The 13,093-nt window shown below is 53.5% G+C and overlaps 1 protein-coding gene and 1 pseudogene across 2 annotated transcripts in view; both read left to right on the forward strand.

Moving 5' to 3' along the window:
• TGM2 (transglutaminase 2) overlaps positions 1 to 6,934 on the forward strand; it is a 30,998-nt gene extending 24,064 nt beyond the window's left edge. The window contains exons 11-13 of the mRNA XM_084776408.1: positions 3,173 to 3,333; positions 4,266 to 4,402; positions 5,300 to 6,934. Of these exons, the coding sequence (XP_084632534.1) occupies positions 3,173 to 3,333; positions 4,266 to 4,402; positions 5,300 to 5,450 (449 nt within the window). The 3' untranslated portion in view covers positions 5,451 to 6,934. The remainder of the gene's footprint in view (positions 1 to 3,172; positions 3,334 to 4,265; positions 4,403 to 5,299) is intronic.
• Positions 6,935 to 10,905: 3,971 nt separating this feature from the next.
• Positions 10,906 to 13,093, forward strand: LOC311593798 (ER membrane protein complex subunit 10-like; annotated as a pseudogene). The gene is made up of 2 exons: positions 10,906 to 10,923; positions 12,011 to 13,093. The product of its transcript is annotated as an ER membrane protein complex subunit 10-like (transcript).

The following is a 13,093-nucleotide window of genomic DNA, read 5'->3' on the forward strand; positions in this document are numbered from 1 at the left end:
CCATCCCTGTCAACCCCTTTGGGGAAGGCAAAGATGGGGCCAGTCCCACTCATCCCTGCCACTCCATCAGACTCACAAGGGTCATCATCGGCCAGTGCGACCCGCTTGGAGTAGGGGGAGGCCCAAGCTGTTACTCTCTCTTCTTCCACTCCTGCCTACTCAGAGCCCCTCTTCTCCCCCTCTCCCCCGACCCTCCACCCAGCTCTGGCACAGCCTAGCTTTCCTAGGCAGGCAGGCCTGTCTTCCAGCTGGCTCTTGACTCATCTTTCCAAGGCCTGGCCAATCCCCTTAGCCCCAGGCCCGAGTCCCAGCAGTAACACCATCTCGAGACACACTCTGAAGCCAGCTGAACACACATGGCTTTTGCCTCTGCCACCTTCCCAGCGCACAGTGCACAGACTGGCAAGGTGACCATCCCCAACCCATTGAGGCAGCACCATGCTCCCCTGATGGACAGCCTTGGGGACTCAGAGCAGATGTGGGTGTGGAATCACTGCAGCCGGGACCTGGGGCTGGGCTTCTGCTTCAGCGTGAGACCCAGGGAGACTGAGAGGCCACGCCAGGCCTTACCACTGTGGTAACACAAGGTAGAGTCAACTCAGGGCATCTCCACCACCTTGGTGGATGGCGTGGGAAGGATCCAACTGATGCCTCCGGATCTAGATCCCAGGAATGTGGGGCAGAGGTTAATCACCGGGCTACACGGGCTAGCCAGCCTGGATACCTATACTCTCCTTGCCACCAGCTGCTGCTATGGCTCTGGACAAAATAGCCTACAGAGGCCACAGACCCTTCATTTGCACAAAGGCCAGCCCATCTTTTAAGGCCCTCCAGCCAATACCGTGAGCTACCCCTGAGGGAGGCAGAGTGTACGAGATGAACCTAGGCCAAGCCCTACACACCAGGTGCCTTACTCCCAGCTGTGAACTCATCCTGGCCTCACAGAAACCATCAGAGTACCTGCGTTGTGTTGCAGGAGCTCCAGCCAGGCCCGCAGTTTGGATGAGGGTGTCCTGTCTGCCAGGAACCCATGAGGGAACAGCACAGGGAACAGGGGAGGCAGGCCAGGGGCTCTGTGTGCTGGGCTCTGGCTAGAAGGCACAGCTAGTCCCCCCATGGCCCGTGGGGGGCTTCCAAAGCCAAGGTCAACCCGAGGCTCATTCTCCTTCCTCTTTGGCAGCACTGTTGTTGCTTATTGCTCTTTGAAGATACGATCTGGGGACTTCCTTGTGCTAATGGACAGGAAGCCAGGCCCGGGACAGCTGGATGGAGTCCAGATGCTCCCTCTTCCTCCACCTGCTCTCTCTCTCTCTCTCTCTCTCCTCCCTCAGCACCAGTGGGTCAGGAAAGCAGTCAGTGTGGTTCAGTGACCATCCCCAAGGGGAATCTTCTAGAACAGGGCATAACGTCCAACCAAGGCCTGGTTACTGATCTGTGAACAGTGGCTCTCCAGGATTTGCCCTGGTTTAGCCTGGCCTTCTGGCAAAGCCAACGGTCTTGGCTACATCCTCCTAATGTTCATTGTTTCCTCTTTCTAGCTCGCCTCCAAGGTGGGGCTTGTCATTTCAGCCTTTAGTCCTCCTGAGCCCAGGACTCTGCTCCCCAGTCATCAACTGGAGCAAGTCCTGGGGGTGGGGGGGCGCGGTGATGATGCAGCTGGAAGGCCCCCCACTGGCTAGCTTTCTAAACCCTACACCACCTGCTGATTGACCAACAATGAGCAGGCCACTGCCCTGCTCAGCTTTGTCAACCCTCCTGCTGACCTGAGCCGCAGTTGGGGTGAGGGGGCAGAGTAGTGCTAATTAGCCTTAGCCCTTTCGAGACCACTCACTTATCAGTTAGCTCTGGTCCCTGTGACTTGAGTGCTCCACCAGAGTGTAGCAAGCAGAACTTTGTGGATTTGTGCTTATATTTATGGTGGTGTCAGCTTGCTGCAAATAATGGTGAAAATCTTCCCTTAGCAAAAGATGGTGGTAATGACGGTGATGGTGGAGGTGGTGATGATGATGATGATGATGATGATGGAGGTGGTGGTGGTGATGCTGCTGATAGTGATAATGATGGCAGTGAGATGCTGATGACAAGGTTAAAAATATAAAGCAAGTTATAGAAAAATTACATTGTAAAATATGAGGATCATACTGGTGTGTGAAAATCATTCCAGGCAGGATATGTAAATGCTGGTCTAGCAAGGCGAGGGGATGCCTCTGCTGTCAGAGTGCTAGTTGCTTGCCAGATGGTGTGAGGTTGGCTTGATGCCAAGGAGCTCAGAGACCATTTCTGCGGAACTCTTGTTTCCCAGGGAACCTGGGAGGAAAAGGGACTTCCCCAGGGTCTCAGTGAATAAGGAGACAGGATGGATGGGTTGGGCAAGCCAGTAAGTAGATCCTAGCTCCTGGCTCCTTCTTCAAACCATCCTGCTTCCCCATCGATTCCTGCTGCCCTCTACCCTCCATTTTCTTGCCAGAAAAAAATGAGGCTGAGCCCACCCTGAGCGCCTCGGTTGTCTGCCATTGCTCTGCAATCATCTCTGGTCAGAGCTCTGCCCTGCATATGCTGGGTGACCCCAGGACCAGAGGGATCACACAGCCAGTTGATGAGGGCTTCCTAGCAGAGGCACAGTCTTCGGCTGTAAAAATGGGTCAAGGCTGTGTGGGCCCGCTGGGGAATGAGTTCACCCTGAGAGGGCAGGTGATGCAGGCGATACGATTCAGGTGCCTGGGTGGCATGCTCAGCTGCGTGATGGTGCAGGGCAATTCCATTTTACTTGCCCAGGCCTCGGGTTTCTTGCCTGTAAGCTAGGTGATAATCAAAGCCTAGCCACCATGCTTGGGTTGTCAAGAAAGCTAAAATGGGAGGCGTTGGGAGAGGCATGGCGTGTGGCAGTCAGCTGCTAGCAGCCAGGTGCCTCCCTGTCCCATTCAGGAAACTCTCCCCAGCCTCCCATCTATCCAGGGACTATCAGTAGGTCCTAGAAGATGGAGACATGCCAAGTCACCAGCTGGAAGGAACAGAGGCAAACTGGGAAAACAACAACAACTCAATGAGAGAGCCCTTGCTTGGCAGGCATGAGCCTCTGGGTTCTATCCAGCCATGGTGGTGCATGTCGGGCATCTCAGCAGTTTGGTTGAGAACTCACACGTCACACTGCCCTCCCTCTCCCTCGTCACAGAGAACAGCATCCCCCTTCGCATCCTCTACGAGAAGTACAGTGAGTGCCTGACCGAGTCAAACCTCATCAAGGTGCGGGGGCTCCTCATTGAGCCAGCTGCCAACAGCTACGTGTTGGCTGAGAGAGATCTCTACCTGGAGAATCCAGAAATCAAGATCCGGGTAAGGAGCGGATGGGGCCCCAGGACAGCCCTCTCATGCACACATTTCCTTCCCTGCGGCCCAGAACATTCCTGCACCTCTGGGCCCTGGTGGAAGGAGGGTATTATAAAGCTAAGAGAACGAAGGACTTACAGCCTCTGGGAAAGGCTCCTAGAGCCTGGGGTGGGGGTGTGGTTGTTGGGATCTGGGACCCGGGTATCGTTAAAAGGCCAGTGTGCCCATCTTGGTGATGCTGCCGGGGTCAAAGAAGGTTGGCAAGCGTGGTGGTCCAGGCTTGCGCCTGGGTGCCACTGAAGATGCTAACTGACCCTCCTGATCCCCTGTTCACACCTTTATGGGACCGGCTCAGTGCTGGCACTTGGGGTCGCTGTGAAAATCCAAGTATGTCCACAGGAAGCACCTAGGGTCCTGCCCTGCATGGTTGGAGGCTTTGGTGAAAGCTGACTGGACCATTGTCACCATCCTTCCTTCCAGCCCTCTTCTGAGGGGCCCCTGAGCCCCAGATGCAGTTGCTTTAGAGTACCTCGTAGCTATGGACCAGAGTCTGCTGATGCTTGCACACCTTAGCTTTTCCATCCTGAAGAACTGGCAGGTTTTTCTTATCAGAAAACCAGGGCTCAGAGAGGAGCAGCGTTCCCCAGTATCACACAGTAGAGAAGGGCAGAGTGAGCTTAGTTCCAGTCCTGACCCGCCATCTTTGGACCCAGAGACTCTTCGTACACCCCGAGGGCCACGTGGAGCCTCAATGAAGCTCCATGAAAGAGACCTGAGGACTGACCATCACCTGTGTTTTGCAGATAGGAAACTGAGGCACCAAGATGCATCCTAGGCATGGCAGGGCTGGCAGCGGCTTCTTTTAGCAAACACTGGGAGAAATTGCGTAGGTGTCCAGCCTGGCTCCTTGCCTTAACCTTCATTTGCACCCCTTCCAGGTCCTGGGGGAACCCAAGCAGAGCCGCAAACTGGTGGCTGAGGTGTCCCTGAGGAACCCACTCTCTGAGCCCCTGTATGGCTGCATCTTCACCGTGGAGGGGGCTGGCCTGACCAAGGAGCAGAAGTCTGTGGAAGTGTAAGTGCTGGGCGTCCAGGTCTCACGGGAAAGAAAGCTACATTCAGGAGGCAAGGCCCTTGAGCCCAGCCCCGCCTGTAGCCCACTCTACTCATTTGCTCACCTGGACCCCACCCACCCTAAACTCCAAGCCACCGCGCCTGCAGGTGCCCTTTCAGCTCTCACAACATGCTAACTGTAGGTCATTCCCACACCGACACCTGAGACACATCAGTCATTACATTACGTGTTGCCTCCACACAGTCCTCACAGGACTCAGATGTCCACATGTGTGTCTATGTGAACATGCACACACACACATACTGGCATGGGTGTTGTCTTCGGACCCATTCACATCTACACACGCACATGTAGGAACACATGCTGTTTTTCTTTCCGTTGCGTGTAATTCACACAATCAGAACAAACCAAGTGCATGCATAATCCACAGGATGTGTTGTCTTTCCTGTAGCCACTGGGCATGCCCATGTTATTCCCAGCCTATGGCCAGCACGCATGGGCACACCTGCTCACCACATACGCTTGCCCACCCACAAGCAGCATGCTTGCTCACACCTAATACATACTTTTGCACACATAAACATATATACATACTGTCTCATACACACCCAAACTTGTGTACTGCTCAAATGCACGCATGTGTTTTCACATACACATACACACACACACACACACACACACACACATACACACACACACACACACACACACACACACACACACACACACACACACTACTTTAGGAAGCCCAACCCTGCAGACATGGTGAGCTGAGCCCATTATTAATACTGGCCTTAGTCTACCTTCGCCAAGGCCCTGGCCTAAGGCCTAAGGCCTAGTGATGCCAGGCTTCACATGGCAGCCAGGCCTCTCACCTCACCTTCTTTCTTTCTGCAGCCCAGACCCCGTGCCAGCAGGAGACATGGCCAAGGTGCGGGTTGACCTGTTCCCAACTGATGTCGGCCTCCACAAGCTGGTGGTGAACTTCCAGTGTGACAAGCTGAAGGCTGTAAAGGGCTACCGCAACGTCATCATCGGCCCTGCCTAAGCGACCCCTTCAGCCAGCCCCACCTGACCTGCTGCTCACCCTCAACTCAACCTGGTCTTTACCCCGAGATAATGAGCAACTTTACTCCCCCAGGCTGACATGGCTGCCTGGGGGTGGGGGGGGGGGGCTCTTGGGAAGGGACTGTACCTCTGGCCCATCATGTTCCTCTGGATCTTCTTCCCCATCTGTCCCCTTAGCTGTGAGGAATGTTCTGTACCAATACAGTGGGAACCCTGGCCTTGGAAGACGAGAGCTAGGGGAGGAGGAGAACCATTGTCAGCACTCTGTATTGTTTCAACTGTTTCTAGAGCCTCAGAGAAAGCACCCAGGGACGGTGAGCCCAGTGGCTCAAAGAAGGAACCGGATGTTCCAACCATCGGTCACCCACCCACCTCCCCCCACCCCACCCCACTGGACACCTTAAGTTCTCACAGGGCCGTTAGCCTGTTCAATGTCCATGAGAAGCTTCAGGGTGGAAACTGAGGCTGCCCGTGCTGTGCTGTGCCAGTGAGCAGGCCGTTACTTGCAGGGCCCGTAGGTGAGCCCTTAAACAGGGCCTGTGCCATCTGGCTTGGAAGCTAGCACTCCATCTGTGACAGCAGCCCTGACCTGAGAGTGTCAGGGAGGCCAAATGTGGACCAATCTGGAAGGACACAGTTGGGGTGAGGAGGTGAGGAAAGAGCAGGGAGGCTGGGGAGCTGGGGCTCACAGCCTGGGCTGAAGCCCCAAGGAGGGTCACACTCTGCCCCCCCCACCCCCGCCACCCCGTCTTCTGGGCTTGGCCCTCCTTCACCAGAGTAGTGATAGACAAGGCCACCTCCAGAGTCTCTTGGCCCTGTGCTTCTAAAGCCTGACACCCAGGCCCAGAGCACCTCTGGGAAGGAGGCAGCAGCACCAGGCCTGTACCCGGGCCGTCCTGCTTTTTCACCTATGCTGGGGTTCCTCAGATGTAGTCCCAGGACTGCCCTCAAGCTGCCTGCCCAGTGCCTAGACTAGATTTCACAGGAGGAGGCTTAATCTCCATACCGGTCACTGCCCACCAGGGTCACACCTCCACCGGCCCTTCCTCCTCGGCCTGCACCCCCAGGCACAGCACTTGTCTCCAGAAACACATGGGGGCTGAAGGGTCATCATCCTGAGTTGTCCCACCTACTACCTCTCCGTGGCTGGGCCTGCAAGCTGGAAGCGGTGGCGGGGGGGGGGGGGGGGGGGGGGGGGGGAAGGGCAGGGGGGGAGTGTCTCTGGGTGATGAGGTCAGAGGCTCTGGGAACCCCTAAAATCCCAGAGAAAAGTTTGGGAAGAATGACACTGATGCCTTTAACACGTTCTGCTTTACACAGAGAATTGCACCACACGCCGTGCCTCTGCCCCGTTCCCTCACAGCTTCTGTTGGTTTGTGCAAGCGTCAGGTCCCAAGCAGGCAAGCAGGCTTTCAAAGCACATGTGAGCACTAAAATAAAGGTCTATTTTTCACAGTCAAACAAGGTCTGCCTTATCCTTTGGGAGTTTCTAAGGGTGTGTGGGTGTCCAGGCTCTGTCCACAAACCCCTCTCACTAGCAGAGCCAGGAACTTCTTTGTTCCCAGTGTCCTTCCCTCTTAGGCACCTCTGAGCTATTGTCATTTCCTGTGCCTGAAATACTCTTCCTCATCTTTCCTCATCTGCTTGGCTTAACACCAAGCTTGGTTGTGTTTTGTGGTAACATGCCATGGTGTGTGGTGGTGCCTAACTACAATCCCAGCTCTACTGTTATAATCCCAGTATATCAGCCAAACAGGTTAGCTTACTTGGTGAGCTCCAGGCCAATAGAAACTCTGTCTCTGTCTCAAAAACCGAGATGGACAATGCCTGAGAAATGACACCTGAGGGCTGGCATTTAGTAGACACAGATGTGCGCATGCACGCACCCGACATTTCTATTATTAAAATGCCTCTTTTATTATTATTTTTAATAACTTATTACTGCAGAGGCAGGCTGGTCTGGCCAATCCTTCATGCCGCCTGCTGGCAGATCCTTACCAGAGACCAGCTGGCAAACTCCCCTGGAAAGCAGAGGTGGTCAGGCAAAGGAAAGGATGGGTTGGGTGGGACATTGACGAACTCTTCCTTAGCTTCCGAAACCCAGCTCCAAGGAGGCCACCTCTCTGAGGCTTTCCTCAGCTGTTGCCAGATGCTTTGGCCTCTGCGTATCTTAGGGAGATGTTTATGCAGGTGGTGGCCAGGGCTGTGAACAGCCATTTCTGCACCTGCCTGTGTGCTGGGTGCTCTGGGGCAGGAGCAGACTCACAGCAAGAGGCTTCTGGGAAAACTCAGGGCTCTGGCTCCCTGCCTGACAGCTCACTAACATGGAAGGACGAAGCTACCCCAGCCAGCTCTGTTGTTCATAGCTCAGTTGACTTGCAGCTTTTCTCTTGCTTACTCCCACCCGCAAATACATACTTCTATTCAGCGCTTGTTTCATATGATTAAAAAAAAAAAAAAGTACCACCATAGCATCAGGGCAATAGCTCAGATAGAGGAATGTCTGCCGCACAAGCGTGAGGACCTGAGTTTGAATCCTTACACACGCATAGAAGCTGGGCACACAGCACCCAAGTTCACAGTCCCAGGACTGGAGGAGGAAGCCGAGTGGGTAAGACAAAAGGATCTTGGGGCCAGCCAGTCTAGCTAAATCAGTGATACCTGGGTGTAATGAGAGACCCGTCTCAAAAAAATAAGCTGGAAAGCTGCCGAGGAAGGCACCTGACATTGACCTCTGACCTCCATGTGTACATGGACATACATGCACATCATATGCACATGTGAGTGCACACACACACACACACACACACACACACACACACACACACACAGAGCAGTCCATTGCCTATTTAGAATACAAAAGTTTTAGGAAAAGCCTTTGGGAAGTAGAGCTGTTTGCACAGGACAGACATGTGTTGGCTCCTGTCGTGGGTTTTCAATGGCAAGACAGAACGTCTCAAACGTGTTTACGTAGTATGCTTCCATATCTTCTTCTGGAATTTTAGAAACCCTGGAGGCAGTGCCATTTCACCTATTTGTAGACACGGAAACGGAGGGACAGAGAGGTTAAGCAATTTGCCCCAAGTCACACAGCTGGCCGATTGCAAAAGTGAGCCTTGATCTATACAGGCAGCTATGGCCTGCACAGAGCCCTGTTCCTCCAAGAGCTCTTCCTGCTTACCAGGAGCAGAGACTTCTGGGATGGAGGCCTTCGTACATGCCTGGCAGCCCTCATGGAATAGGGGGTCGGTTCATCTTCCCACCCGAAAGGCCTCTTTCCTTTCCAGCTGCTCTTGTTTGCCTAGGCTGTCTGCCAGCTCACCCCTCAGCCTCCAGCCAAGCCTTGAATGACAGAACACTGATGGAGTCCAAGAGGGAGGTTGGGATGGGGCCAGGCCAGTGCCTCCTCCAAACACACTCACCATGGGGCTGGCACAACTGGTGCAACCCAGTCAAAAAAAAAAAAAGCCAGCGGCTAAAGGACATGTGCCTGGGACAAAGAAAACATTTCAGAAAGCCAGCAAACCAAAGAAGATGGAGGTGTCTCCACACAAAGCTGCTGTGCCTGGGCTGCAGACCTGAACAGACAGAGGGCGGGTCTCGGCTAGGGGTGTGGTCAACATGTCTCCTAAGCTGCTCTTATCTGCAGGCCACTGGGTACTCTAGGTTCGTCGGGTCTAAAGAAAAGTTACTGATTAGAGAAACGTGTGACTTGCGTCTTTTTTGGTTCCTTTCCTGGCAAAAGTTTACTCTTCAGTTAATTATTAGGCTCCAAAAAGTATGTTGTTGTTGTTTTTTTTTCCAGAGGACAAAGAAAGGAAAAGCCACTTTAGAAGCCACCGGGGGAAGAAAAGACAAGTTGTGTAAGCTTCTGTTATGGACAGCCAGGCCAGGTGGTGTTATTTAGCATCTCTCTGCTTCCTCCAAGGACACACCTGAACAGGCACACAGGGACCAGGAGCCCCACCCAGCCTGTGAGGAAGAGAAAGAGCCCGAGAAACTGTGCCCAAAGGATAAATGGCATGTGTAGCCGGGAAGGACAGGGCAGACTCTCAGTGAGTGCTGAGAAAAATTGCAGACACAAAACACTGCTCAGGGACTCTGTTCACCTGAGCCCACAGCCACCAGCAAGAGCCTTGGAGTCACAGATCACAGGCTCACCCAAACCACGGCAAGCAGAGAGGAGCTGGGATCTGGCTGTCCCAAAGCTCTCGAAAGATGGCCTAAAGAGGGGGAGGGGGAGGGCAGGGAAGGGGCGGGCTTCTTTCTAAGACCCTAGATATTGGAAGTGCTGAGTTTATCCACTGGTTTCCCAATCAGTAGCCTCAGAGTCTGAGAAAGTCGGGCTCAGAAGAGCAGACTGATGAGTATGGGAGCTACTCTATGACCTTGAAATTCTACTGTTGGTATTTATCCAAGAGAGATGAGGGTGTGCGTGAACACAGAAAGTTGTCCACAGTGCCGTCACCCATAGTAGAGAAAAAGTGGAAGCAACGCAACTGTCCATTAAAAAATAGATGGGGGGGGGGGGAGTAAAAAAAAAAAAGACAGATAAGAGCCAGGCATGGTGGTGCCTGCCTTTAATCCCAGCACTCAGGAGGCAGAGGCAGGTAGATCGCTGTGAGTTCGAGGCCAGCCTGGTCTACATAGCGAGTCCAGGACAGCCAAGGCTACACAAAGAGACCCTGTCGTAAAAAACAAACAAACAATAAGACAAATAAAATATGACATATATATATCACGGAATATTACTTGGCAATAGAAAGGAATGAAGTCTGATATACGCTAAAGTAAGGATGAAAACATGCTAAGTGAAGGAAAACAGAAACAAAATCTATCAGAATGTATGATCCCACTCAGAGAGAGGAAGTACCTGGGATTATAACAAAAACATGTTTACATATCATAACTAAAGGTTGGTTTTGGTTTTGGTTCCCCCCCCGCCCCCCGCCCCCCAGAGACAGGTTTTCTCTGTGTAGCCTTGGCTGTCCTGGACTCGATTTGTAGAAAGGGCTGGCTGAGTGCTGGGATTAAAGGTGTGTGCCACCACGCCCAGCAAGATTATTCTTTTCATGGAAGGGAAACTGAGGCATGGGTGGGAGCAGGTTGTACTTACAGCAATGAAAAAGGACAAAAACTGAGCCCACCCTGTCTTCACTCTTCTTGGAAGAGCTGAGTGACCTCACCTAGTTGGCTGGCAGAGTTCCCCAGAAGGGATGACAGTGGCCCTGAGACCTCGGGTGAAATGTCCCATCTCCCAGAATGAGTGACTATGAGGAAATAACTTGCCGTCTTTGGGCCTCTGTTATAATGAGGCACCTGGACCCTGCCTTTTACCCTACCTTGGACTCCGATTACCAGGAGGGAGGGGCCTTAGAAGCCACCGCAGGCCCAGGACCCAGAGGCCAGCAGGAACTCTGGCTGCAGGAACCACAATGGCAGGATCAGAGCAGGTAGCAGGGGCAAGGCTCATTTACTTAATCAGCGCCCACACTGCGGAATGTAGAAGTGGCTTCTGAGCCCAGCAAAGAGGCAGCAGTGGCCTAGAGCAGCTTGGGAGCTATAGCTTGACCCATCCCTGGGTGGATCACAGTTAATATGGACCAGGTGCTGTACTAGGTTTTAGGCACACAAGATCACCATGTCAAGACTGTCATATAGACCGTATGGGCGAACTCCAAGGAGAAACAAAATGAGCCAAGAAGGCGAGACTTGGGCTGAGAATAACTCTAGGATCCAACTTGAGGCTGGGAAAGTGGCTCAGTAGGTAAGAGCTTTCACTCTGTAGGCATGAAGACCCGAGTTTGAGTCCCCAGGACCTAGGTAACCCCAACATTGGGTGTGGAGGCACATGGATCCCAAACAACCACTGGCCAGTTGGTCTAAGAACCAAGCTTCCTTCAAGTGCCTTGAGTACGCTAGGGTCCTGGGTCCGGACATCTGCAGTCTGCAGTAGAGCAGATCAGAGAGGCCTGAGAGCTTACTGCGCAGGCCCAGGGTCACATTGTCGGGAAATAGCTGGTAGAGGCAGAACACCAACCAGACAAGACGGCCCACAGTCACTGTTCCCAACTTCCCACGCTGTCACCACCTGTCACACTGTTTTATATGATTCTGAAAATAATCTACAATAGTCACATTTTTTTGTTTTGAATGAGTGAGTTTATTACATATATAGCAAGCCAAAGTGAGAGAGAGAGAGTTCAAAACATCATCAAATTGGATGTTCAAAACACCCAGCAGAGCTGGGCAGGGTGCCACACCTTTAATCCCAACACTGGGGAGGCCATGGCAGGTGGATCTCTGAGTTCAAGGCCAACCTGATCTTAAAAAAAAAAAAAGAGAGAAAGAGAGATTTATTTATTCAGGGCGATAGTAGCACACGCCTTTAATCCCAGCCCTTGGGAGGCAGAAACTGGCTGATCTCTGTGAGTTCGAGGCCAGCCTGGTCTACAAAGCAAGTCCAGGACAGTCAAGGCTACACAGAGAAACCTTGTCTTGAAAACAAACAAACAAAAAAAAGTGCTTTTGCTGGGGCAGCAGCTGCGGGTTGGGGCAGTGGCACACAGGGCTGGGGCTAATGGCTGTGAAGGTGAGAGCTGTGGTACTGAGGCATTGCTGCTGGAACATTCATTTGAGATTGGTGATGAAGGCAACTTCCAGAAGCATCAGCAGGATGGCACCTTGTCGGGCGACGCAGCGGCAGCTCAGCGAGGAGGAGCCGGGCCGGCACTGGGATATGGCTGCTATCAATGGCCTCTACAGGGTCCATGTCCCAAGGAGGCCTGAGGCTGGCAGCTACATGTCTTCCTTTGTCCCAGCTCCCTGCTGGAGTGGCACCTCCCTGACCAGCTCACCTTGCATGTGGATGTGGTGGGCCTGTCAGTGGTAGTGTACCCTGGGGGCTGCCGGGGCTCTGAGGTGGAAGTTGAGGACTTGAAGCTGTTCAACACATGTGTGCAGCTGTGGCCTCCAGGCACCACCCTAGGTCCTGAGACTGCAGCCTTCATTGAGTGCCTGGAGATGGAACAGGCCCAGAAGGCCAAGACTCCTCAGGAGCAGAAGTCCTTCTTTGCCAAATACTGACTGTGCCAGGGGCGGGGCTGGGGGCGGGGCCGGGGGCAATGGCCTGTGAGGTGAGCAGCTGCCTCTCCTAGAGGCCCTCAGAGCCTCTTGTCCTTGGCCACCCTAGAGGACTTCCTGCCCGCCCCCCCCCCCCATCTCCCAATTGCATAAACATGAAAGGCTGTCCCTTCCCATGATCCCTCTGGCCTTCTTGCAGGTCTCTCTTTCTCTCCCTGAGCCTCTCTTTGTTCCTGTTGTCTGAGAGCCAGGATGTACCTCCCTATAGCCATCTCAGGCCCACTGGCTTCCCTGGGCGTTGTGCAACTGTGTCCCACCCTGTGGTGCTGTGTCCCTCTCTCCACTAAGCACCCACCATACAGTTTGGGAACATGGCAAGCTCTCTCCAGCCTCTGTGCCTTTTGCCCCGCAGGCTCCCATGCACCCCTGACGATCACACTTAGGTTCTCTGCCAAGGAGCAAAGTGGCCAGGAGGCCTCTGCCGCTAGTGGCTGGGTCTGCCTCCAGCCCACTCTCCATGCAGCGTGCTGTGCTCTCTGC

This window comes from Acomys minous (genome assembly GCF_964271855.1).
Source record: "Acomys minous genome assembly, chromosome: 3".
In the NCBI taxonomy this organism is placed as follows: domain Eukaryota; kingdom Metazoa; phylum Chordata; class Mammalia; order Rodentia; family Muridae; genus Acomys; species Acomys minous.